This window comes from Giraffa tippelskirchi, chromosome 1, assembly GCF_054371585.1.
Source record: "Giraffa tippelskirchi isolate mGirTip1 chromosome 1, T2T-mGirTip1v1.2.pri, whole genome shotgun sequence".
In the NCBI taxonomy this organism is placed as follows: domain Eukaryota; kingdom Metazoa; phylum Chordata; class Mammalia; order Artiodactyla; family Giraffidae; genus Giraffa; species Giraffa tippelskirchi.
In genome coordinates, this window is record NC_137275.1 from 164186765 (window position 1) to 164212699 (window position 25935).

Genomic DNA, 25935 nt, shown 5'->3' on the forward strand with positions numbered 1-25935 from the left:
TTGAGGCATGTGTTTAGAGGCGACAAGCACTGTTTACACTCGGGCTGGGCTGCTCCCTGTGTTGTCCTAGTTGGTTCCCCGGGGCAGCTCTGCCAGTGGTGCCTGAAATAGAATCTGTGGCCACCAATGAAGGAGCATGTTGTCCTGGTGGGAGGCTGCGGGAGCGTGGAGGTTGGACTCACTATCACTGGGGACACCAACTTTAGAAGGGAAATTCAGTACCTTCCTGGAAGAGACATTTCCAGATAGGATTCTGATGCAAAAAGAAATATGGTAGTATCATGTCTACCCGGGACAAGAAGCTTCTAAGATAAGTTTTTAAAATTAAGAAATACACACTGTTGTGTGACAGTCTTATTAATAGCCAGTGTTTGTTTGGCACCTAGCATGAGCCAAACACCATGTAAGTCCTTTACATGCATTTTCATATTAGTATTGGCCTCCTAGGATAGTGTTGTTATTATTTTTTAAAAGTTTTTATGTTGCATTCTGGTCATCAGTTTTGAGATACTCAGATGTGTCATTGTTTCCTGTTCCAGAAAGTCCTTTTCACCCTGTGTGCCTTGAATGCCCTGACCACCACCGTCTGCTTGGTGGCAGCTGCCCTTCGCTACCTCCAGATCTTTGCAGCCCGAAGATCCTGCATCGTAAGTCTGTACGAGGTGGCAGCCTATCAGTGATGCTGCTGAGCCCACCCTCAGATCTTTTTGTGTCATCTGTTGCCTTTCTCCCTGACTAACAGATGGCTGTTTAATTAGGATGAATCCCAGATTTCTGCAGAAGAAGTGGAGGAACACAGACGCATCCCAGACCCTGATGACTTCGTGCCACCAGCGCCTCCCCCTTCCTATTTTGCCACGTTTTACTCGTGTACACCCCGGATGAACCGCAGGTATCCTCCCTCAGTACCCCTACCCATCCTCTCAGTCTTGAGGCTCAAGGATCAGAACTCACGGCATGAGCTCTGACTTCTCTCCAGAATCTAGACATTGTGTTATTTTCCAGGATCTTCTGTTTTTTTTTTTTTTTCTGCTCTCCTTTTTGGTCTGACAAATTACATGAAACCAAAGAAAAGTCAAGCCTTGACCTAAGGATATAGTTTTTCAATTTCAATTAGCTTCCCAGGAAAACTGACACGCAGTGAGATAACTACTGTAATTTGACATGATTGAGAACTGCTGTTACCCTAGAAACACTCTCATTTGGGCCAAATCGATATTCATTGTAACACCATCAGCAGGTCTTGAAATCATGAAATTCTTCCCAGCCATTAAAAAAAGATTAATTATTAATCACATCTCCTTGGTCTAGGAAAAAAAAAAAAGACACCATGTTTATGTTCCTTTTCAAATTCTGGCTCAAAATTTTACCGTCTGTTTCTTAAATCTCTAAAATCATCATTTGTAGAACAAAATGCCACATGCATTCATTTGGTTGTTAGCCACTTGTAGAATTGTACCTTTCTAAAAAAAAAAAGACTTCATTTATCCATTCAACAAACATTTAATCCATCCTCTACTGCTTACTAGTCACTATACTGGGTTATTGATATTCAAAATGAATTATACTGACTTCCTCCCCCTAACAAGGAGTTCACAGTCTAGGTCATTAAAACTAAGTGTTGAAAGGATAGTAATAGTACTCAGAAGGAGGTTTTGAGTGCAGGAGGTGGGGCTACCTAACTTGGAATGATGGGTGGGCTGTGGAGAGATTGAAGGAAGAGTCAGCTCATTAGGGTTGGCCTCCTGTATGAAGTGATGCTCTTAGTCTAAATGTAAAGGATAAAGCCCACCTATATTTAAACTCCTAAAAGAAAAGCATAGAATTCTGTAAGAAAGACTAGTGTCTTTCCATTGCTAATGAGAGGGCCAGGAATTTCTACTTTTAACCCTGAGGTACATGTGGAGAGTTGTCAAACAAATTTGGTGTCAGGCTTGGGGTTTTTGGAAATCCACTTCCTAGTGCTCAGGACAGCCACGTGTGATTTTCAAAGAGGTCACTAGTGGCAGCTCCCACTCAGATGCTGTTCACGTTCTTTTCCATGATTTACCTTCCTGACTTTCCCTCAGAATCAAATCTAAACCCTGCCGCAGACCCTCCCCTGCTCACCCTCCTCCGTGCAAGCAGAGATGACTGCAAAGCTGGAGGGGGCGTCAGCTGGCTGCCAGATGGTCCCAGGGGACAGCTCAGCCTCCCTGTTGTACAGGGCCTGGTGGACTGGGATTTTGAAACTTAAGGGGCCAGGATGACTTCTGTAGTCTTTTTGGAAATGAACCAAGAATTATGGAGGCCAGAGGGACATAGCAACAAAACACATATTCTTTATGTACTATAGGACACATTTGCTAAAACCTTAGCCCAATGTTAGGCTGTCTACAGAGGGCACATTGAAGAACAGTAAAGTGCCTGTTATTTCACAGGATGGGGAGAGAAATGCCATCTTCATGGAGAATTCCTTGGCTCTCTGAGCCTGTGGGTGAGCGCTTGGTTGACCTAAGTGGAGGCGACAGACAGATTTAATTTCCTGCAGTGGCAGAAAGGGAAAGTGACTCATGTGGGTTTAGAAGTTGTGCTGACCCGTGGGATCTCCCGCTCCAGCCTTCCCTTCTCTCTTTCCTTTCTCTTCTCTGTGCCTCCATGGCATGCTTATCAGTGTGGGTCTTTGAGGATCTGGATGCATCTCTGGACTTGCCCGTCTCACTCCTGAGCCACCCCTGGCCAAATATGGGTTGGAAGAAGACGGACAAGCTTCTCATCAAGGGCTTTACCAACCAGAACTTCCTGAGAGGAACGTGGGGGAGGGAGTAAGGCAGAACACCCTTGAGATCTAAAGTGTGTACCTGGAGCCCTAGCTCATAACTCCAATGGGCAAACACCCTCATTTTCAGAAATTCCACTAATATCTGAGTGCAGCCCACTTTTTTTTTTAACCTTTTATGTATTTTTTTATAATTGAAGTTGACTTACAATATTATATTAGTTTCAGGTGTTGTTGTTGTTTAGTCACTAAATCATGTCGGACTCTTTATGACCCTCTAGACTAGCCTGCCAGGCTCCTTTATCCATGGGATTTCCCAGGCAAGAATACCAGAGGGGGTTGCCATTTCTTCCTCCAAGGGATCTTCCTAACCCAGGGATTGAACCTGAGTCTTTTATCTCCTGCATTGGCAGGCGGATTCTTTACCACCGAGCCACCAGGGAAGCCCATTTTCAGGTGTGCAACATAGTGATTCAGTATTTTTTTTTCTTTTTCTTTTAATTGGAGGCTAATTACTTTACAGTATTGTGGTGGTTTTGCCATACATTCACATGAATCAGCCATGGGTGTACATGTGTTCCCCATCCTGACCCTCCCTCCCACCTCCCTCCCCATCCCATCTCTCAGGGTCATCCCAGGATTCAGTATTCTTATAGCTTATACTTCATTTAAAGTTATTACAAAACAATGGCTATATTTCCCTGAGCTACACAATATATCCTTTTGCTTATCAATTTTATACATAGTACTTTGTATCTCTTAATCCCATGCCCCTGTCTCCCCCTGCCCCTTGCCTACTTTTCTTTCTTTTTTTTTTTTTTAATAAATTTACTTATTTTAGTTGGGGGCTAATTACTTTACAATATTGTAGTAGTTTTTGCCATACATTGACATGAATCAGCCATGGGTTTACATGTGTTCCCCATCCTGAACCCCCCTCCCACCTCCCTCCCCATCCCATCCCTCTGGGTCATCCCATTGCCCCAGCCCTGAGCATTTGTCTCATGCATCAAACATGGAATGGTGTTCTGTTTCACATATGATAATATACATGTTTCAATGCTATTCTCCCAGAACGTCCCACCCTCACCTTCTCCCTCAGAGTCCATAAGACTGTTCTATGCATCTGTGTCTCTTATTCTGTCTCGCATATAGGGTTATCGTTACCATCTTTCAAATTCCATATATACGCATTAGTATACTGTATTGGTGTTTTTCTTTCTGGCTTACTTCACTCTGTATAATGGGCTCCAGTTTCATCCATCTCAATAGAACCGATTCAAATGTATTTTTTTTTAATGGCTGAGTAATATTCCATTGTGTATATGTACCACAGCTTCCTTATCCATTCGTCTGCTGATGGACATCTAGGTTGCTTCCATGTCCTGGCTATTGTAAACAGTGCTGCGATGAACATTGGGGTACACACGTCTCTTTCAATTCTGGTTTCCTCAGTGTGTATGCCCAGCAGTGAGATTGCTGGGTCATATGGCAGTTCTATTCCCAGTTTTTTAAGGAATCTCCACACTGTTCTCCATAGTGGCTGTACTAGTTTGCATTCCCACCAACAGTGTAAGAGGGTTCCCTTTTCTCCACACTCTCTCCAGCATTTATTGCTTGTAGACTTTTGGATAGCAGCCATTCTGACTGGTGTGAAATGGTGCCTCATTGTGGTTTTGATTTGCATTTCTCTAATAATGAGTGATGCTGAGCATCTTTTCATGTGTTTGTTAGCCATCTGTATGTCTTCTTTGCCACTTTTCTTTTTAAAATGGCTAAATGTATTCACATTTAGATACATATTCTCTGAGAGATATTTTTAAATTTGACCGACTTTGCTAGATTCTCAGTATAAATCAACTTCATAGGCACTAGCTGTATAAACCCAATTGATAATTTTCTTTCTTATAAGCAGGGCTTCCCTGGTGGCTCAGACAGTAAAGCATCTGCCTGCAATGCGGGAGACCCAGGTTCGATCCCTGGGTCTGGGAAGATCACCTGGAGAGGGAAATGGCAACCCACTCCAGTACTCTTGCTTGGAAAACCCCATGGCCGGAGGAACCTGGTGGGCTACAGTCCATGGGGTCCCAAAGAGTCGGACACAACCGAGCGACTTCACTTTCTTAGAAGCAGACAGGCAAGAATGCTTGCATTAATATTTCTACAAACAGTTATGCTAGGAGTTTTCATGCAACAGAGGCTCCCCATTTCCTGTAAGGTTTTACGACCTCTCAGAAGAGATTTATATATTTAACTTCTATAAATACAACCATTTTATGCATTGGTATCTCCTTGAGAAAGGACTTCTTAGGTTACTGTCATAAACAGAAGCCTGATTGCAGTTAAGGCTTCTATCCAAAGATGGTTATCTACTTTGTGAATCAATTTGTCAGTACAGAAGGGGGCTATGTATCCCCATCTCCTCAGGGAGTCCCCCAGTCTCAGAAATTGGCTTGAGCCAGGGGTCAAAAAGGAGTCTCTAACCTATTTCATGAGTGTGGATCCAGCTGTCCTGTGGGGATGTTTCCTGCTAGAGAAAACTGAAAATGAGGGCGCGGGAATCAGGTTGGCTTGGGCGTTTTGGCCCACCCGTTTCCTTTACAAATGAGCTTCAAAACCCAAGCCCAAGTGGAGCTGGGCTGCACCAGGGCTGGACTCTGTGCTCAGCTGTTGTTGGGCTGAGTGCCCCTGCCTTACTCCCCACTCCCACACCCCTTCCGAAACATGTCCCGTGGAAGGGCCAAGCTTGCCTAGCACACAGAGGAGGATCATTCTTTGGTCTAGGTCATATTAGTTGCTTCATCAACCTCGGATAAGTTCTCAGGTCCTATTTGTAGTATCAAAGCAGAACATATTTTACATGATCCTTTTGAGTTTCCTGTTCATCTTCAGATCTCGTGGGCATGAACCAGCAAATGTTTCCTGGAGACTTTGGGATGAATTTGCATCAATCTGCATTCTGGAGTCTCTTAAAAAGGTCACCCCTGGATGGGTCTCTTAACCATTTCGGAGCTCAGTTTCTTCATTCACCTGCCTTGTCACATGGCTCCTGAGCTTGTTATGAGATAATGGGCTAAAAAAAAATCTTTCTAAAAACAAAAGCTGAGACCATGTTCTACCATTGTTAGTTGCATGGTTTAAAATGTTCTTGGCATGTGTCTTACTCTTAAGATACATTTAGCCCCTAATCTTTGTTGTTGTTATTTAGTCGCTTCAGTTGTGTCCGACTCTTTGCAACCCTGTGGACTGTAGCCCTCCAGTCTCCTCTGTCCATGGGAATTCTTCAGGCAAGAATACTGGAGTGGGTTGCCATTCCCTTCTCCAGGGGATCTTCCTGATTCAGGGCTCAAACCTGTGTCTCTTTTGTCTCCTGCCTTTGGCATGTAGGTTCTTTACCACTAGTGCCACTTAGGAAGCCCCAGCCCCTAATCTTACCCCGCCTTATCAGGTAGCAGTTGTCTAAAGACACTCATTCTCAATAAAAGTTTGATCACCTTTCCCACATATAACAGGGTTTTGATTTCAGCCAGTATAGATTTCAGCCACCATAGTCCATTTCCTTTAGCAGCAGTCTCAATCCTGGCTGGGCCTTGGAACTCCTGGGAACACTGACAGCCTACAGATATCCAGCCCTGTCATAGGCAACTAGGGCAGAATTTCTAGAGGTAAGGCCTGGGCCATACCCGGTGTAGGAATGCTCCTAGGTGATTCTTCTCTATAGCTGGGTTGAGCACCATAGGGCTCAGGAACAAAAGGTGCAGGAGAGAGCAGACCCATTTCCTTCTGTGGATCTTTATTTACCCAAAAGTGTACAAATGAAAAGTTGCTTAATAGGAAGGGAACTTACCTTCTGCATCAACTCTAGCAGCATCTTCCATCTACATGAGGCTTTTCTGGTCATATAATAACCACCATAGAAGCCATTCATTTTGTGGTCTCCTCTTCCACCCGTTTTCCTTCTTGAAGAGATTCTGTAGTAGGTAAGATCTAACGTGGAGCCTGTTCCTCCCACTTCTTGGCCCTAAGCAAGCCCTCTCTTCTGTAGGATCACACAGGCAGCCACTGGACTGGAAATAGGAAATAAACACCATCAGAGCTAACAGACAAACCTGGGGGATGAACTTTGCAGGCGAGGACACCGCAGTGAAGAAACGCATGGACACTTGGCTGAGGGGGGACTGACCGGGGTTTGTAAGTGCTAGAAAGATGCTCATGGGTTATGCTAATTAAGGATCGAAGATTGGACCTCTGGAGAGGACAGAAGGTCTCAGTGAGTAAGGCACATGACCTTGTTCATTGGTCAGGAAAGTCTCCAGTCAGGTCCAGGAAGAGTCTGGATTCCTGGAGTCACTTGGTGCTTACAGTTCTTAAATGGCTTCAGCTGGAACAGAGAGTTGGTGTGAAACCCACGGGCAAGTCCTGCTCTAAGGAAGAAGAATATCCCTTTCTTGACAACCTTACCAGGACCCCTCCCAGCCAGGTCAGGGAGCAGCCATTCCTGCAGGTTCTGCTCCTGGGATATGCCCCGTGTTAGGTGCTGAGCCCACATGCATCCCTGCCTGGGGTGTCAGCATGTGACCTTCTCCTTCCCTCTCAGGTAAAACAGGGCTGCTTCTGACCCAAAGATGCAGGAAAAAAGGGGAGCACTTTCTCACTTTTTCATTCAGGCTACAGAAGTGTCATCCTTCTAAATCCTGGACTTGCTGAAGTTTTATTGTTAGGAAGACAGAGTATCAGATCTTTTTCAATTTTTTTTTCTTCCACCAATTGCATTTTTGTAAATAGGCACAAATAAAACAATCATAAATGCAGAGAGCACCTTTATAAAAACCAAACAGACAGTCCCCTGCAGGCAACTGGCTCTAGAATTTGTCTTTTCATCAGTCTCCTTTAGTTTATGTCCATTATTGCATTTCAAGAGCATATGTTAAGCTTTTGCTATTGTCTCTTTTTTTCATTCTCCCACACTTCATGGCCTGAGTACAGGTTTTTTTTGGTCTTCTCTTTTTTGTATTTTTTAAATTGTGATATAATAGGCATATAACATGATGTTAGTTTTAGGTGGACCTGTAAGTAGTGATTCAGTACTTTATATATTGTGAAATGATCACCACAGTAGGTCTAGTTAACATTCATCACTGCATATAATTACAAGTTTTTGTTTCTCGTAATGAAAACTTTTAAGACCTACTCTCTTAGCAACTATCAAGTATACCATGCAGTATTATTGACTGTGATCACCATGCCTTGAATTACATCCCCAGGACTTATTTACATGTTTTATAACTGGATGTTTTATCACAATGTATAAACTTTCATATATTTTTAATTGTTATTTTCAAATTTAGGTTCTTTGTTATCTAGACAATTTGTATGTGTGTGTGTGTATGTTTGTGTAATTTTCTATGAATGCTGGCAGAAAATCTTGTGCATTTTTGGTTTTTATTTTTTGATCTCAAAGGACAAAAGGCACAGTACCTAGCATGTAGCAAGTACTCCATCAGTGTTTGTTGAATGCCTACCTTTAGGAAGATACAGTGATTCCTTCAGCGGCATGCTACTTTTTCTCTGAGCTAGGACATTGTTTGCTTTTTGGTGTGTGTGTTCATTGTTTCAAATATTTATTTAACAAATAATGAGTTTCTACCATTAATCGGACATTAGGAAAACATAGGCAAGAAACTTTTGTCATGTACTAATGTAAAAAAAAAAAAAAAAAACACGAAATAATTGAGTTTCCCTGAATCCTTAATTTTGTTTTTTTTAAATTGAGATGAAATTCACATAACATGAAATTAACCATTTGGAAGAATACAATTCAATGGCATTTAGTACATTCACAATATGGTGCAGCCATCAGCTCCATCTTAGTTCTAAAGCATTTTCATCACCTACAAGGAGACCCTGTATCCATTAAGGTGTCACCCCTATTCTCTCCTTTCTCCAATCCCCTGGACAACCACAAATTTGCTTTCTCTTTCTTATGGATTGCTGTTCACTTTTTGACTAATGGATTTAAAAGGAATGATGATATTATATTTTGTATGTTGTCCATTGCCTAAGAATTCCAGGCACTCCATCAGAGAGCAGCTTAATTGATTATTCTCCTGCTCCTGGACCAGGAGGTTGTAGCATGGAAGGGCAAGGGGTTTTTCCCATTGTCAGTGGATAATGCTGCAGAGTCAAAGGCCAGTATCTAGAGCCACCACCATCAACTAGCCAAAACAAGCTTTCTGATCCCAAGATGCTCTTCCTAGGATGGTTGGTCCTGATGTTATTCCACTGCCACATATCTATGGAGCACGAATCAAAGGAGTGGAAGTGTTCTGTCCTCTGGACCCCCCACCTCCCTATGAAGCTGTGGTGAGCCAGACAGACCAGCAGCAGGTACTGTCCATGGAGTTTCTCTTTGGTACATTGATGGCAAGTAGGAAAAACAGCTGCAGAGAACAGGGTGGGAAAGGGACCATGTCTTGTAGATGTTTGTAAGAAGTTCACTTTACTCCAGATGATGTTTGAGTTGAATATCAACAAATAACCCTTTTCCTCTGTGATGCAGGGATCTTCATTCCAAATGCCAGAAGGATCAGAAGCTGCCACCAGCCCATTGGAACCGATCTGCACGCCAGGGATTCAAGGTAATAAATACATTACTGCTGCCTAGACTCATGATTCAGTAGATTAAGAATGATATTAATAATGATCCATATGATATTTTGTTGGAGGTCAGATATTCTTGGAGCAGATGGTTCAAGCTACATTCTTTCTTCCAAATGTAAAAACGTTATCAACTCCTTAGGGCTTACAAGTAGGAGATAATATATGAACAGAAATAAAGATATTGTTAGAATCTTTTATGAATAAAAGGCTATTTTCAGAAATGGATTTCAGAGTTTAATTTGGCATTCTTTTTTTAAAATTTTTATCTATTTTTTTTAACACTCAAAACATTTTGTATTGGGGCACAGCCAATTAACAATGTTTTGATAGTTTCAGGTGAACAGCAAAGGGACTCAGCCATACATATACATGTATCCATTCTCCCCCAAATCCCCCTCCCACACAGGCTGGCCCATAACATTGAGCAGAGTTCCATGTGCTATACAATAGGTCTTTGTTGGTTTCCATTTTAAGTAGGGCAGTATGTACATGACCTTCCCAAGGTCCCTAGCTATCCCTTCCCTGCTGAGGATGTAAATTTGTTTTCTAAGTCAATGAGTCTATTTCTGTTTTGTGAGGAAGTTCATTTGTATCATTTCTTTTTTGATTCCACATAGAAGGGATGGCATATGCTATTTCTCTCTCTCTCTCTCTCTGACTTACTTCACTCAGCATGACACTCTAGGTCCATAATTTGGCATTCTTTTATTTTCTGATCTAAGATTTTTTTTTCTCCCGTTAAGATAAGATGAGCTCTTTTAAAGGGACAAAGAGAGTTTCATCTATTGCAGAGTGATTCGCTCATTTGTAACCCAGGACCCAGGTCATGCTGCCTTCACATGTACTGAGTGCCAATTCCCAACCCTGCATTAAGTACTAGAGTCAGTTTACATTTATCCTTGTAGCTTAAGGACACATTGTTACCACTTTCTCTCTTTAGAAAGGTTTTAAATGGCCCAGAGAATTGTCCACAGGACAAAATTGCAGATGGGGATAAATAATGGATTAACTCTTAGGTATTTTAGACAGAGGTGATTTTTCAGCAGCAACATTCGGAATAGGTTTCTGCTCTGTTCAGCTTCCATCTTAAGTAGAATTATGAAGCAGGGTTCTGTTTCCTAAGTATGTTTTTAATCCTTCCATTTCTTAAAAAACGTTTCCCAGAATACTACTCAGGCTCACAAATGATGGGATTTGATTTTCCTGAGCAGAGATCCAGTTCCAGAGTGGTTTGACTGATTCATTTAGTGGCCACTAGCTCTTTAACTTAGCTTCCCAGGAGTTTCACAGCCCAGTCCTCAGACACTTCCTCTGCCTGCGTTTGGCCTGCAGCCCCAGGGCAGCCATCTCACCTGTACACCTCACCTGTACCGGTATTCCCTTACACCTAATCAAGCTCAGCCTGAACAGTCAGAAAGGGGAAATGGCTGGGACCTTTCCAGTACCACACCAGCATGCTTCCCTAGAGAAGATCCTAAGCACCTTTAGGCATTTGGGCATGGCTTGTTTTTCTGCTCTTGGTTCTAAAGTTTTTTGTTTGCTTGTTTTAGGTGTGGAAGGATAGTTTGGGGAGGCAGCATTTCCCATGGTGCTGCCAAATAAAAATGTTCTGGGCCCACAGCCTAAGTAAATATCATTAACTGGACTACCGTTGTCCCAGCAGGTTAGGGCTCACAGGTGTTTCCTGCCCAACATTTTGAAGGCTCTAGCTGGTGAAATAATTTCTGTTTCTTCTCTTGAAAAAAAAAATCAGGTGGGGATATTCCTACCACACCTGGAGAAGAAAGCACATCCATACCAACTCCCAACACAGGCCAGCTATATCCGACGAGGAGCTGGAGAGCCCTCCGACCCCTGAGGACAAGATCCAAGAGTGATCCTGTGCTACATCATTCTGCCGAGAGAGGTGATGTCATCCCCCAGGCTCTCCACAGGTCACTGTGCTTGCTTGCCTACAGGTGCTGAGTCGCTCTGGCCACTCAAGGCTCTATGGTTCAAGACAAAGCTTGGAGGGGGGCTAAGAGGTCTTGGGAAAATAACAAATTCTGCATGCATCTTAGGGATAGGTATCTACCACATCTTTTCAGGCTGGTAGGAATTTTTCTCATCAAGTCACTATCAAGCATTTGGTTGCGTGTGATACTGTGTTGGTACCACATGAAGAAGGCAGTGAAACCTAGCTCTGATTCCTTAGATGCTCAAAGTCTCATGGGAACCAATGGTTTCTCTCCAGGAAAAAGTCAAAAGGGTGTATTGTCCCCCCTTCTTCTATAATTTGACACTAATTATCTTTTTATTGTGTATGAGTAGATTGAGTTATTTAAATCTGACCTTGCTCTAAGAACTTAGGATAGAGTGAAAGTCACACTCCATCTCTCTCCCTTTCTGTTTTCAGTTTGTGTATAGATGGTATTTGAATAATTTTAAATTTTAACAATCAGAAATTTTTAAAAACTTGAAATAATCTTGAATCTTCTTTTCTGAATATATGACTACCTGAACATCTCCAAATACTTCTTCGCTGTAGAAAATTATTTTAAAAAATAAGGAAAGAAAGGAAGAAAATGAAAATCTTCTGTAATCCCAGTAGCACAGGCTTCTTTCGGTGACCTGTTCTGACCAGTGACCTGTGCTCTCTTCAAGCTCTGTGCAAATACAGCTTTGCAAACCCTCTGGCCCTGCTCTGCCCTGGGCCCCACATCACCCTAGTTGGGTTCCGTCCCTCTGACAGCCTGTGTTGTTTGCCACAGCTCTGAACTGACCATGTGGGAGCCAGAGAGAACACTCCTCTTATCTCTCCAGTGGCTTCTGAGCAGGGAGGAAGCCTGCCTGGGACTGAGCACCCTCTACCCCCCAGCAGGCCCCGGCAGCTCCCCAGACCCGTCTTCACCTTGGGGTCCTCTGCCCACCTGGCAAGCTGAGGACTTGAGATGGCCACCTGCAGTTTCCACAGGAACTCGGCTGTCTGTGCAGCTTAGTCTGCACATCTTTCTAGAACCTGCTCCCCTTCTGCAGCACTGCAGGGGTGAGGACGACACGTGTTGACCTGTTGGAGCCTCTGCAGTGGAAGGGACCAGGTCGCCTTCGAGTGACAGTGCAGTGCCTGACTGTCTTCCTCACACATGAGTGTCTGTAGCGAGTGGTCCCGGAAGACTCATATCCTCAGTGTTGTGCACATGGCAGCCAAGGAAGATGGCTGCCAACCCCTGTTTGGAACTCCTCATACCTTCCTCCAGAGGAGAAGGAATGTTCCCCTGCCCCTACCTGTTCTCCCAGCCCCTGCCTCCTTTCTTCCTTGAATATCTAAACTGCTGCATATCAGACCTTCACAGACTGAAAATCTCCAGTGTCGTGTACACTGAAGGCTGCTGGCTGGCTTATGAGCACGTGGAGACCAGGCCTGACTTCACTGCACCCAGCTGCCAGTGCAGTAATGTCCTGCCAGTCCTTATGCCTTTGCTGAAGCAGGTAATTGTGGAAATTAGAGCGTGTGGTGGATTTCCCAGGCCTGCTGTGAACTTCCAGAATGACGTGTGCTGATCTAGATTTCTGCACTAGATTTGTCTTTCTGTGACAGTCAGCCGTTGCGCCACCGCCAGCCATGCTGTGACATCGATACTGTAAGTCAGGACAGTGCTCCCCAGGATGTTTAGGACAAAGGTACAGTCAGTGTGAGCAGAGCATTCCATTCATCCCACAAGTCTCATCTCTCCTCGGTCCCTCTCTTTCAGTGGCTTCTTCATCCTGCCCTCTGGAATGTTCTTCCTTCAGTCAACCATGTTTTTTCTGCCTGTCCAAACCATCCCCATATATTGGTCATCACCCCATGAAACCATTGTTCCATTATGATATGCATTCTGGATGCTCTTCTCTATCAGCTGTGTTTACCCTGATGGTTATTTTTTTATGTGGCACAATAAAATATTTGGGGGACATGTCCTATTGAAGTTACACTTCAGGGAACAAGCTCGTGTCATAGTCGCTGGGTTTTTCTTTCTTTCCTCTTCCTTCTGCAAGAGGAAAGGCAAGATGTGCATGACTGTTGGCACCTGTCACATGCTTTTCACATGGAGTTTCATGGTCTCTGCTGTTTCAGGTACAGATGTGTTCTCAGGATTTGGCCAACAGGTACGTGTTATTTGTCTCTATCCACAGCCCTCCCTGTGCTCAGCTGTGAAGCCGCGACTCAGACTGAGGGAAGACTGGACTTGGCTGCAGTGACCTTGAGGAGAAGGTTGAGGTCCCGAGCTTCAAGATGCAGGCCAAGGTCTTTGATAGATTACAAGTCTTACATGGACACCAAGCTGCTGGTGGCGAGGTTCCTGGAGCAGTCCTCCTGCACCATGACCCCGGACATCCATGAACTTGTAGAAAACATCAAATCTGTTCTGAAGTCTGATGAGGAGCACATGGAGGAAGCTATCACGAGTGCCAGTTTTCTAGAACAGGTAGTTTTATTATTGATATCAGGCATAAGTCAGACAACTCGTTTCCATAGCAGCTGAAGCAGCTTCTCTGGTTTCCTGCCCAAGGCACAGGAAATCCATGGTCACTATTTCAAGGGGAATGGGCTGTATTAAGGGGTTAGGAGGTCTGGGGAGGGAGAGGAAGAAGCGGACCTGCTTTCTTTTCAGGAGTGGTGACTTTTCCACAGCCTTGTTGGCCCAAGAGAAGAGAAAACAATTTTCCTGGAAAATGGAAGCATGCCTGGAAAAAAAAAGAAAGGGAGCAGCCTGGGATGAAAGCAAGGGCTCTGTGGAGTGCAGAGTATGATCAACATTCCATTTCCTAAGTTGAAAGTTTCCCTTGATCTGGCATGTTTTTTCAGCCCTTTGACAATGATGGACATACGTGAATTTTAATACTGACAAGATTCCGGGGGCTGGTCATGTTCCCATGAAATGTTTGGCAAGATTACCTAAACTGATAGACTTAAAGGAATAAATACCTTTTCCTTTGCAGGGATCAAAAACCACATAGCAATCCCCAAACAAATTGCAGGTGAAAAGATAAAACTGGACCTGTAAATATTCCACTTGGGTGTCAGGTTTCTCATCTGAAAAGTGAAGGGTTGGAGTGGGTGGTCTATACACCCGCATTTCTGAGTGAATGGGATTTACCCCGATGAGAAGTCAGAATGGTTACAGCTTCCCTCACCCATCTCTTTCAAAAGCAGTGTTTGCCTTTGGACGTTCGCTCTGTTCCTCTGTGTCTGGGGTGGCCATTGGAGACCTCAATGAATAGTGGCTCATAGGTGTTACTTGGCTGTGCCTCAGGGTGTTACATGCCCATCAAATACTTCTTTTTTATATAATTGTATCTATTTCTTTTTGGCTGTGTTGGGTCTTCATTGCTGTGCGTGGGCTTTCTCTAGTTGCATCAAACGGGGCTATTCTCTAGTTGTTGTGCTTGGGCATCCCACTGCGGCGGCTTCTCTTGTTGGGGAGTATGAGTTCTAGGTCTCACGGGCTCTAGTAGTTTCGGCACATGGGCTTCTGTCATTGTGGTTCCAGGCTCTAGAGCACAGGCTCAAGAGTGTGGTACACTGGCTTAGTTGCTTCATGGCATGTGGGATCCTCCTGGATCTGAGATTGAACCCATGTCCCCTGCACTGGCAGGCGGAGTCTTTACCACTGAGACACCAGGGAAGCCCCTAAATACTTCCTGAGTTGGCCTGATTCTCAGGGTCATTTCCAGCTACTGTTTCCCTTGGTACGTTTTTAAGGCAGATTGAACAAATCCCCATCTCACTTTCTTCTCTGTTCCCTTTCTCACCTGCTGGCCTCTTCTTACAGAAGCCAAATCCTGTGCCATCCGTCAGGGAGTGTGGGGAGTAGGAGAGCAGTTGTGTGAAGAGGTCCAGGAACCATGGACTCTCTTGTTGTTCGCTTTCTAAAAAAATGGTCAGCCAGTGGGCCTAGGTCAGCTCCAGCTGGTTGCCTGTGTACAAGAGAGATTTCCGTCTGCGTGTCCCTGGTCTACTCCAGATGTCACTCCCTGCCCCCTTCCTTGTGTTCAGCCCCAGTTGCCTGATAAACAGAAGCAACCATTTGGGGCTGCCGCGTTCTGGTGAGGTGAGAGCTAGAGTCTTGCTTGATGGAAGATGGCTTTGAGGAGAAGGAACAGACACTGATAGCTCAGCAGGTGCTATCACTATTAATGTTTGCTAGGTCTTTGTGCACAGACTGGGTCAAAGTTCAGGCACAAGGTTACTATGATAGACTTTGTGCCACCTGCCAGGGCTTCCAGAGCTGAACCCCAGTGGTCAGGTGTCATAAGGCCACACCACTCCTCGGAGAGAAGGATGCAGAGACAAGGGGAAGGGAGCTTTTTATTTCTGACTCTACTCAGCTTTGCACATTTTCTCCTTCTCTAGTATTATTGAAACGTGGTTTTTTTTTAAGATTTTTTTTTTATGTGGACCATTTTTAAAGTCTCTATTGTATTTGTTACAGTATTGCTTCTGTCGTTTATGTTCTGCATTTTTTGGCAAGGAGGTATGTGAGATCTTAGCTTCCTGACCAGAGGTGAACCTGCACCCCCACATTGGAAGGTGAAATCTTAGCCACTGGACCACCAGAAAGTCCCTGGAATGTGTTTTTATGTATCCATTTACATTTTTACCAATATCAGAACCACTTGTCCTAACTTACCATGTAATAATAGTAGACATCTATGAATGTTAGAATTTTCTGCTTACTCAGGAAACAGCTTTAGAGACAAATATAATAATAGAGTCTTAGAAAAATTTCATGTCCCATATTTTGGGGGACTTAAACTTTTAATGACCTTAGAATCTCTGAATGGTGCAAACTAAACAACAAGTCACCTCAGTGATTGTTCTGTGATGTTAGATGGTAATAAAGCACTTGAGTTTTCTCCAAGGTGCTTACAGCAATATGTCATACAGACATGGCTGTGTAATTTTAAAAATTTGACAGTTCTCCCCTTATTAGTCTCAACTGGATCAGAGGTTGCCCATTTTTGCCTTTATATGATATATTTAGAAGTTATATATGAGCTACCTTGCAAAATAGATCTAGCAGTAGAGACACTCTTAAGAATTATTAATAAATGCTTCTAGTTTTTATGAGATTTATCATGTTTTTTTATTGGTGTTATCAGAACAATTAGAAACACATTGGTTTAGGTTGACATAAACTTAACCAGACCAGTGGTTATAAAATTTGCAGGTATAGTGGTATCACCTTGTGATACACTTTTAATGATACAGATGCCCACACCCATTCCAAACTCCCCTGTCAGAATTGCTATGGGGGAGCAGGGATTCTATGTTTCTGACAAGCTTCCCTCCTCTCTAGTGATGTGCAGACCCAGTGAGAATCACAGGGAAATTGGAACAAAAGGTGATAAGAAGAATGTTAAATATAAAGCAGGAAATTGCAGTAGACAAGTCGATAAGTGTGACAGGCCTCCTGTTGAAATAATAGAAAATTGGGGGATTTCTTAGGAACTTCAGAAAGAAGCAGTATGTTAAAAGACTCTTTGGAATTTCAAGTGGGTTCCACTTTGGGAAAACACCCCTTTTTTTCCCCAAGGCAACTAAAGTCATGTCCACTCTTTGGGACCCCCATGGACTGTAGCCCACCAGGCTTCTCTTTCTATGGGACTTCCAGGCAAGAATACTGGAGTGGGTTGCCATTTTCTTCTCCAGGGGATCTTCCCAACCCAGAGATCAAACCTGCATCCCCTGCTTGGCAGGCAGATTCTCTACCACTGAGCCCCCTGGAAAGCCCCAAACTGAACATTACCTGGATGGATATTGAAGGCAGGTCTGAGGACCACATCAGATAAAGTTTAACCTCTTGTCACCCTGTTTATTCTCCCAAAGATCATGGCCCCGATGCAGCCCAGCACTTCCAGGGCCCTGGTGCTGCCCTCGCGGAAACAGCCTGGCCTGCTGCACCTGCGGAGCTGTGGAGATCTGAGCACCTTCGTCCCCGCGGGGAGGCCTCCGGCCGAGAGGAGGCCCCGGCGAGCCGAGACTGAGAGGCCACACAGCCTCATCGGTGTCATCCGAGAGACTGTCCTGTGAAGCTGCAGGGCTGGGGCTCCTGAGGAGTAGGAAGACAGGTGGGCCCTGGAAGGCAGGGAGCCTCTTGAGGAGATGGGTCCCGTCTGTTTCCTGACTGGAGTTAGGGTGCCCTTCTGGCATCTCCTCAGAAAGGGGGGGGGCACTCCGGAGAACATTTATTCCTGCTCCTGGGCTCCCGGGTTCTCCTTTCTGTTGGCTGCAGGCCCTTGATGGGGGAATGACAAGTTCTTCCGGCCCATTTATCTTTTGGATACACCAAGTGGGAGACTGTGAATGAAGCCCAAATCTCCTCTGCCTGGGTCTGCCCTGCTGTGGGCAGAAGCGGCTCAGGATTCAGTGCCCGCTGTACCCCTCATGCTTCTTTTCTGCATTGAGCTCTTGCCTTCTCTGGAAGGGCAGATGTGCTGGCTGCTATGTATTTGCTGTCAACCGAGAGTGGAACTGGCCCAGAAGCAGGGTGATGGACCCCAATATTCTGTGATCATCAAGCCTTGTGTTAGATCACCTTCAAATCACACTCTCTTAGGGAAAACAGGAAACTTGTTTGGTGACAAATTTTGATGAAAGAAATTTGGGGGAGAATTCTTGTTGATTCCATTTATTCATGCTTGCAAAACTAGAGATAGCTAAGGCAGAACTGAGAATAAAAATGTTTACTTTAGACCTCCAGGCTCACTGTGTAATATTTGTTTATGTGTAGGTGGCCAGGCCTTATCTTTATGATGGGTTTGGGACTAGAGCAGTGGTGGTCAGGTGGGTAGGTCTGGGCAGGCCACCAAACCAGCTTAATCTCGAAAGCACCCAAGCTCCTTGGATAACAATGCTTCCTTCATCCATTCAGTCAGTGCTTGGCTTCACGGAGCTGCCTTCTCCTGGGGCCATGAGCAAGAAATCAGTAAGGTGATTATAGGTTGGGGATTAGTGCCAAGAAGGAAGGGGGCTGTTAGAGAGGGCTTCTTTGAGGAATGCCATTTGAGCTGGGCTTGACTTTGAGGGTCAGGGAAGAGTGTTTGAGGTGCAAGGAACAGCCAGCAGAAGGATCCCCAGCACTAGAGACCATGGTGACTGCAGCCCATAGCGAGAGGAGAGTCAGGAAGAGCTTCAGGCTGGATTTTTTGCTAACAGTGAGGTATGATGGAAGAGTTTGCAGCAGAAGAGTACAGATTTAATTATATTTCAGATGATCACCATGCCATGTGGAGACTAGTTTAGGGCAGGATATGGAATAAGGTGGCAGTGAGGAGCTAAACACAGAGGCTGTACACTGAGGCTGGCTGACCTTTCTGGGCACCACCTGGGCTCTAGGTACTGTGTTGGGGGCTTTACATTCTCATGTCACCCTCACAGCCGCCTAAGAGCTGGAAGCTGTGATTCCCCCCATTTTACAGATGAAGAAAATGAGGTTTGGTAATTCAGAAGTTTAAGTGCTAGAGATGCCACCCAAGCTAATCATCTCTAGGAAGCACTCCATTCCTCGACCTCCCAAATAGGAGCAGTTTGCCATTTCATGTTTCTATGAGAAAGTAGTTGCTGAGACTTCTAGCCTGCTTCGGGAAAGCACAGACTCCCCTTGTTCCAAGCCAACAAACCAGGCCAGAGTGGAAACTGGGATGAGATCATGGGATTGAGTTAAAAAGAGGGAAGAGACTGGTGGCGTGGAGCTGGGGTGGAAAGTGGGCTGTGGCAGCAGACCTGGAGATGAGGGAGAGATAGGGGGCTGTAACACAGCTTGGGGCGGGCTGTGTTTATAGAGGAGGTTTATAGGGGCTTCCCAGAATGACGGTTTCTCCCTTCTCATCTGCTTGTGCCCAGGCACTGAATTCCCCATGCAAGTGATCAGTCTTTCCTAGAAGCCCTTGCTGTCAGCATCATACCTGGGGCTTGGCCCACTTCTCTGGGGCAAACCCCTGCCCTCTTTGAGGGTCTCCACTGTGGCACAGCCCCCGCTCAAGCTCGCTGTCACCATAAACTGCCTGTGTAGCCTCGTCTGGTTGTTCTCCTTTACTGCTGTTTATTTTCCCCAACCTTGTGGCTCCAGATGAGGTCCACAAGCTCTCAGTCACCAATTTGCTGCCCCCACTCCATGGCTGGGGAGAGAAGGACTGCCTTGGCCCTCTCAGCCGTGGCTGGCCTTTCTCACCTTTCTAGGCTTATGGGAGAGCATACCTTTCTATCTTCCTTCTGAAGTCCTTCCCACTCACCTCCACCTGCCACTGTGGACCTCACCATGTACCTTGAAGGCTCCACGAAGTTAGGTAGGGGCTGCAGGTGTAGACAGTGTCTGCCTGTAGCCTTCAGGGAACAGTCACAGAGGTGGTCCCAGCCATCCTGAAGAAAAGGAAAGAGTCAGAAACAACCAGAAAAGGAAAAGGGAACACAAAGACTGAGGGCCTCACCTGATGCATATCAGGAGGAAGTGAAGACCTGTCTCAGCTTTGGAGAATTGACCCGCAGCCTGGGGACTCTCCCATGTATTTCCAGGATCTGAAGGTATTAGTGAACTCAGATAACTGACTTCTGCCTTGCTTCTCAGGCTTTAAGGAATATGAAAGTAAAAAATGTGTATTACAATATATATTTGCCATGGGAGGGAACTTAGAGGCCATGCAAGTCATCTCCCTGTGAGGTTGCTGGGTGTGATATACTTTCAAAAATTATTTATTTTTAATTTTAAAAATTTTAATAGTTGATGCAAAGAGCTGGACACAACTGAGCAACTGATTTCAGATGTATGGCAAAGTGATTCAGTTACACACACACACACACACACACACACACACACAGGCTTCTCAGGTGGCACTAGTAATGAAGAACCCACCTGTCAATGCAGGAGATGTAAGACATGCGGTATCAATCCCTGGGTCAGAAAGAACCCCTGGAAAAGGAAATGGCAACCCACTCCAGTATTCTTGCCTGGAGAATTCCATGGACAGAGGAGCCTGGCAGGCTACAGTCCATAGGGTTGCAAAGAGTCAGACACAACTGAAGTGACTTAGCACACATATATATATTCTTTTTCAGATCCTTTTCTCTTATAGGTTATTATAAAGTAGTATAGTTCCCTGTAATATACTTTGAAGTTCAGTTCAGTCGCTCAGTCGTGTCTGACTCTTTGCGACCCCATGAATCGCAGCACGCCAGGCCTCCCTGTCCATCACCAACTCCTGGAGTCTACCCAAACCTATGTCCATCAAGTTGGTGATGCCATCCAGCCATCTCATCCTCTGTTATCCCCTTCTCCTCCTGCCCCCAATCCTTCCCAGCATTAGGGTCTTTTCCAATGAGTCAACTCTTTGCATCAGGTGGCCAAAGTACTGGAGTTTCAGCTTCAACATCAGTCCTTCCAATGAACACCCAGGACTGATCTCCTTTAGGATGGACTGGTTGGATGTTGCAGTCCAAGGGACTCTCAAGAGTCTTCTCCAACACTACAGTTCAAAAGCATCAATTCTTCGGCGCTCAGCTTTCTTCACCGTCCAACTCTCACATCCATACATGAGTACTGGGAAAACCATAGCATTGACTAGATGGACCTTTGTTGGCAAAGTGATGTCTCTGCTTTTAAATATGCTATCTAGGTTGGTCATAACCTTCCTTCCAAGGAGTAAGCGTCTTTGAAGTACATCGGCATTAATAATGTAATACTCATGTGCATGCGTAATTGAATGTACCAGGGAAGGCAGCCCTTTTGCACTTAGAGTACCTTAAGAATCCAGTCCAGACATGGTAACAAAACATCTCAAAAGTAGTTATCAAAATTATACCAGAGATTGATTAATTGACACAAGGGGTCTTTTCACTGGTGAAATAAATGATGTTCAGGATCTTGGCTGACTCAAAGCACAGGACAGTCAGTTCTGCACCAGCATGGGATGAGAGCCTAGTCTCCACTTCATGAGGCTGTCACATGGATCAGGTCACAGGATCAGGTCACAGGTGGATCAGGTCACAGGCTGCTTCAAAATGTTGTCTTTGCCTCAGCCTTTCATGCAAGTTGTATGTCTGAGTGTCTGAGGACAGAGCAAGATTTTCCCAAGCTTATGAGCTGTTCCATGCAAGCTTGAGTATTTGTGTCTGGCTGGCAGAATTTCCCCAAGACTTGCTTTCTCTTCAAAGTTCCAACTAGAGGTTAGGGATAGAGAAGGGGTCTATGACCCCTAACTGCCTGAGGTTGCCCATACTTAGTGGAAGAAGCAGCATTTGCTGAACACCCTCATTTACTAGATCCAGTCACACTACTTCTTCAGTTGGCAGATGGAGAGACAGGCAGAGAGCTAAATGCAGAACAGTGGCAGGAGACCAGTGCTTCTGGCTCCTGGACCAGGGCTTCTGGTGTGGGTCAGAGCTTCTCAAACTGGGATGAAGAACCAGTTTTTTCCCTTCCAACCTGTCTCAGACCAAGAACGTTTGTAAATTATAACAAACTGACTGCAAACTGTCATGGCAGCTCAGGCTGCCGTAACAGCATACCACAGATTGGGTGGCTTAAACAATGGAAATATTTATTTCTTACAGTTCTAGAGGCCAGGAAGTCCAAGATCAAAGTGCCAGGTGATTCAGCATCTGGTGAGAAAAGCCACCTTCCTGGCCTACAGACAGCCACCTCCTGCTATGTCCTCACACAGGTGGAGAGTGAGCTCTGGTCTCTTCATCTTATGAGGGCACTAATCTCATCATGGGAGCTTCACCCTCATGACCTCATCTAAACTCAGTCCTCTGCCAAAGGTCCCACATCCAATTACCATGACACTGGGAATTAAGGCTTCAACATATGGATTTTGAGGGGACATAAACATTCAGTCTACATAGTGATTTACCATGGGCTTCCCAGGTGGCGCATTGGCAAAGAAACTGCCTGTCAACGCAAGAGACTCAGGTTTGACCCCTGGGTCAGGGAGATCCCCTGGAATAGGAAATGGCAACCCACTCCAGTATTCTTGTCTGGAAAATTCCTTGGACAGAGGTGCCTGGCTGGCTACAGTTCATGGGGTCCCAAAGAGTTGGACACAACTGACAGACTGAACACACAGTGATTTACCAGGAAAATGAAATAATAGTAATTTATAAAAAGGTATATGAAATGTAACCGCCCCCTTGTATTAGATTTTATTTTTAAGAGCAGCTGTGGGTTCACAGAAAAATGAATATTCTCATAAACTTCCTGCCCCAACACATGCACAGACTCACCCACAATCAACATCCCTCACCAGAGTTGTATATGCATCATAATTGAACCAATATTGGTGTGATTCTCACCCAAAGTCCATAGTTTATATAGGGGTTCACTGTTGGTGTTGTATAGTCTACGAGTTTTAACAAATGAATGAAATGTATATACCGTTATAATGTGCTCAGTCACTCAGCTGTGTCCTACTCTTTGTGACCCCATGGACTGTAGTCCATCAGGCTCCTCTGTCCACAGGATTATCTCAGCAAGAATTCTGGAGTGGGTTGTCATTTCCTACTCCAGGGCTCTTCCCTACCCAGGGATCAAACCCACATCTCCTGCTTTGGCAGCCATATTCTTTAGCACTGAGCCACCAGGGAAAACCCAACTACCATTATAATATCATACAGAACAGTTTGTCTGCCCTAATGGGTTTGGGTAAACTCTGGGAGTTGGTGATGGACAGGGAGGCCTGGCGTGCTATGATTCATGGGGTCGCAAAGAGTTGGACACGACTGAGCGACTGAACTAACTAACTAAATACCCTTAGTGCTCTTCCCTGCAACCCCTGGCAACCAATAGTCCCTTTACTGCCTCCATGGTTTTGCTTTTTCCAAAATGTCATGTAGTTGGAGCACAGAATAGAAAGCTGCTTCAGATTAGCTTCTTTCACTTAGTATTATGCATGCAACTTTCCTCCATATCTTTCCATGGCTTAATGGCTCCTTCGACCCCCTTATTAAATTATTAGATTCAACAGTCATAATAGAACTCTATCCAGTTAACATTTCAAAACACCTTCATTTTCCGAACTTGCTCTTGTCAGGGACCAGGAACAAAGAGTTCTTGGCTGATCTGCAGCCCACACTTTGCATGGTGCTGGTCAGGGTTCTCCCTCTAGCCTGAGTTTGCCAATTCTGTGTGGTTCCGTGTGGACATTGATGGAGTGGGAGGAATTGATGGACTGGGAGAAGAAAGGCAGGCAGACAGCCTCAGGGTTCATGAGTCTCCAAGGGTGCCTGACAGCTGAGGCTTCCCTCACACTGAAGCCCACACTGCCACGGTCCTACACACTGGCGAATCCTTTAGGACTAGGAAGAACTGGCAGAGGAAAAAGGCAGCAGTGGCCTCCACCCATCAGGAGAGGAACTGGGGAAGCAGAACAAAGGAGCACATCTCCACCTCCCCAGGCGAAGGGGGTGAGACTAGGGGCCTGGACAAGGGCATCTTTGTTTACATCAATTTCTTCCCTGTGACTCCCCAAGTCTGGGGCCAGAAGGCATCGCATTTCTTCCATTTCTTTCTGCAGGAGCTTTCATCTTCCCACTCTTTCAGCAGTTATTAATTGAGCTCCTGAGTAGCAGGGAGTGAGCCAGGTACTGAGGAGAGAATGCTGAGTAGGGGGAGAAGTACAGACCTTCCCTGGTGACTCAGATGGTAAAGAATCTGCCTGCAGTGCAGGACACCTGGGTTCCATCCATGTGTTGGGAAGATCCCCTGGAGAAGGGCACGGCAACCCACTCCAGTATTCTTGCCCGGGAAATCCCACGGACAGAGGAGCCTGGCAGGCTACAATCCATGGGTCGCAAAGAGTTGGACGTGACTGAACAACTAACACCACAAATAATAATAATTGCAAAGTTAACATTTCTCGTGACTGCTGCTGATAGCTCTGAAGGACTGTTCCAAAGAGGTAAAGGAGGGGCCAGGATGTATAGGAGTATTTGTTGGGGGAAAAAAAAGCTAGTATGATATCAAAAGATTATTGCTGACCACAAAAAAGCAAATATCTCAAGGTAGTGGTTTTGGTGTTTTTAATGTGTAAGAAGATTTAAGAATCTGGGCTCCTTGACATTGTTGTTTAGACATGCATCTTAACTATCTAGGCCTGATATCCTGTTTTTCTCCACCCTGAGTTCGCCTCTGTGCACAAAATTAGGGACAGCTGCAGTGCAGTGGCTGATGGCAAGTAATCCCTTATTTACTGGAATAACAGGCAATATTCTTTGTTCTCTGAATTGCGGGTAACATTCTTTTTTGTCTGCAGAGCTATGGAAAGGTAAAGGAAATATACCACTGGAACTCATAGGAATTGAAACATTAACACCAATATATGACTTCAAAGTAGTAATCATAACTAACATTTATTGCGAGCTCTCCCTTACTAACTTAGGTAGTTTTCATGATAACCGTCATAATTCAGCACATGGTCAGACACCCAAGATGGCTGTCTTTTTGCTCTCTGTACAACCTCTGCATGACCAGTGCCTGCTTTACCTATATCCTACTCACATGCTGCTGCTGCTGCTGCTAAGTCGCTTCAGTCATGTCCGACTCTGTGCGACCCCATAGACGGCAGCCCACCAGGCTTCCGCATCCCTGGGATTCTCCAGGCAAGAACACTGGAGTGGGTTGCCATTACCTTCTCCAATGCATGAAAGTGAAAAGTGAAAGTGAAGGGCCTGAGGCGGTTGTGTTTACTCAGTCCCGGTTCCTTCTCACTGCTTGCGAGTCACCAGGGAGAAATATGAGTGGGCAAGTGGCATCAACACTGGGGCCTATAGATCAAGAGTCCTCCCAGCTGGATGCACCTGTGGTTGACCAGCAGCCCAGTGTTGAGCAACCTCAACAAGGGGAACCACCAGCTGAAATTCATGATATCACACCTGCAAAGGAGGAAGTAAATGAAGAGCATCCAGTGGATCGTGGTGAAGAGAAGCTGCCGCGTGCCTGTCAAGGTTTTACAGCTGAATTGATGCATTTTTTTAATGATTCTGACCTGGAAATTGATCTCCCAGAATTGGCTGTGGCAAAGACTGGGGGTCAAGGTGGAGATGGTCCTGATGTCTAGGAGGAGATTGCGTCAAATATAGAGCCTGTTGAAATGCCAGAAGCAGGTGAAGGGCGACGATTTGCTTGAAAGAAGATAGACTGAAACCATCTGTGCTGTTCTTATGTTGTATATTTGACTGTTAAAGTTCTGTCAATAAAGTTTCATTTTCTCCTTGCAAAAAAAAAAAAAAGAAAGAAAAGTGAAAGTGAAGTCGCTTCAGTTGTGTCCGACTCTGTGCGACCTCACGGACTGCAGTCTACCAGGCTCCTCTGTCCATGGGATTTTCCAGGCAAGAGTACTGGAGTGGGTTGCCATTACCTACTCACATGACTGACCTTTTTATCTATTTCCCCCATGCCCCAGCTGGTGATTGTTCTTATCAAGGAGGCAGTGAGGGGTGGACCCCTCTGCTGATAACCAATGAGCCAACCTGATTTCAATTCTCCTATAAATGATGATCT

At 45.1% G+C, this 25935-nt stretch overlaps 1 protein-coding gene and 1 long non-coding RNA gene across 3 annotated transcripts in view; one reads left to right on the forward strand and one right to left on the reverse strand.

The window, feature by feature from the left end:
• The window catches only part of ENTREP1 (endosomal transmembrane epsin interactor 1), a 69542-nt gene extending 51405 nt beyond the window's left edge, over positions 1-18137 (forward strand). The window contains exons 5-11 of one of the 2 annotated variants that reach the window (XM_081504310.1): positions 540-647; positions 759-892; positions 9016-9145; positions 9318-9396; positions 11172-11324; positions 13574-13866; positions 17271-18137. In XM_081504310.1, coding sequence (XP_081360436.1) covers positions 540-647; positions 759-892; positions 9016-9145; positions 9318-9396; positions 11172-11324; positions 13574-13866; positions 17271-17474 — 1101 coding nt within the window. In that variant the 3' untranslated portion in view covers positions 17475-18137. The remainder of the gene's footprint in view (positions 1-539; positions 648-758; positions 893-9015; positions 9146-9317; positions 9397-11171; positions 11325-13573; positions 13867-17270) is intronic. The other variant, XM_081504318.1, reaches the window with a different exon arrangement.
• A 1554-nt stretch (positions 18138-19691) lies between these two features.
• On the reverse strand, positions 19692-25675 carry LOC145511307 (uncharacterized). Its single transcript, XR_014057780.1, has 2 exons — positions 23155-25675; positions 19692-20183 (listed from the first exon to the last, which is right to left on the reverse strand). It is a non-coding gene; the product is annotated as an uncharacterized LOC145511307 (long non-coding RNA).
• Positions 25676-25935: the final 260 nt, after the last annotated feature.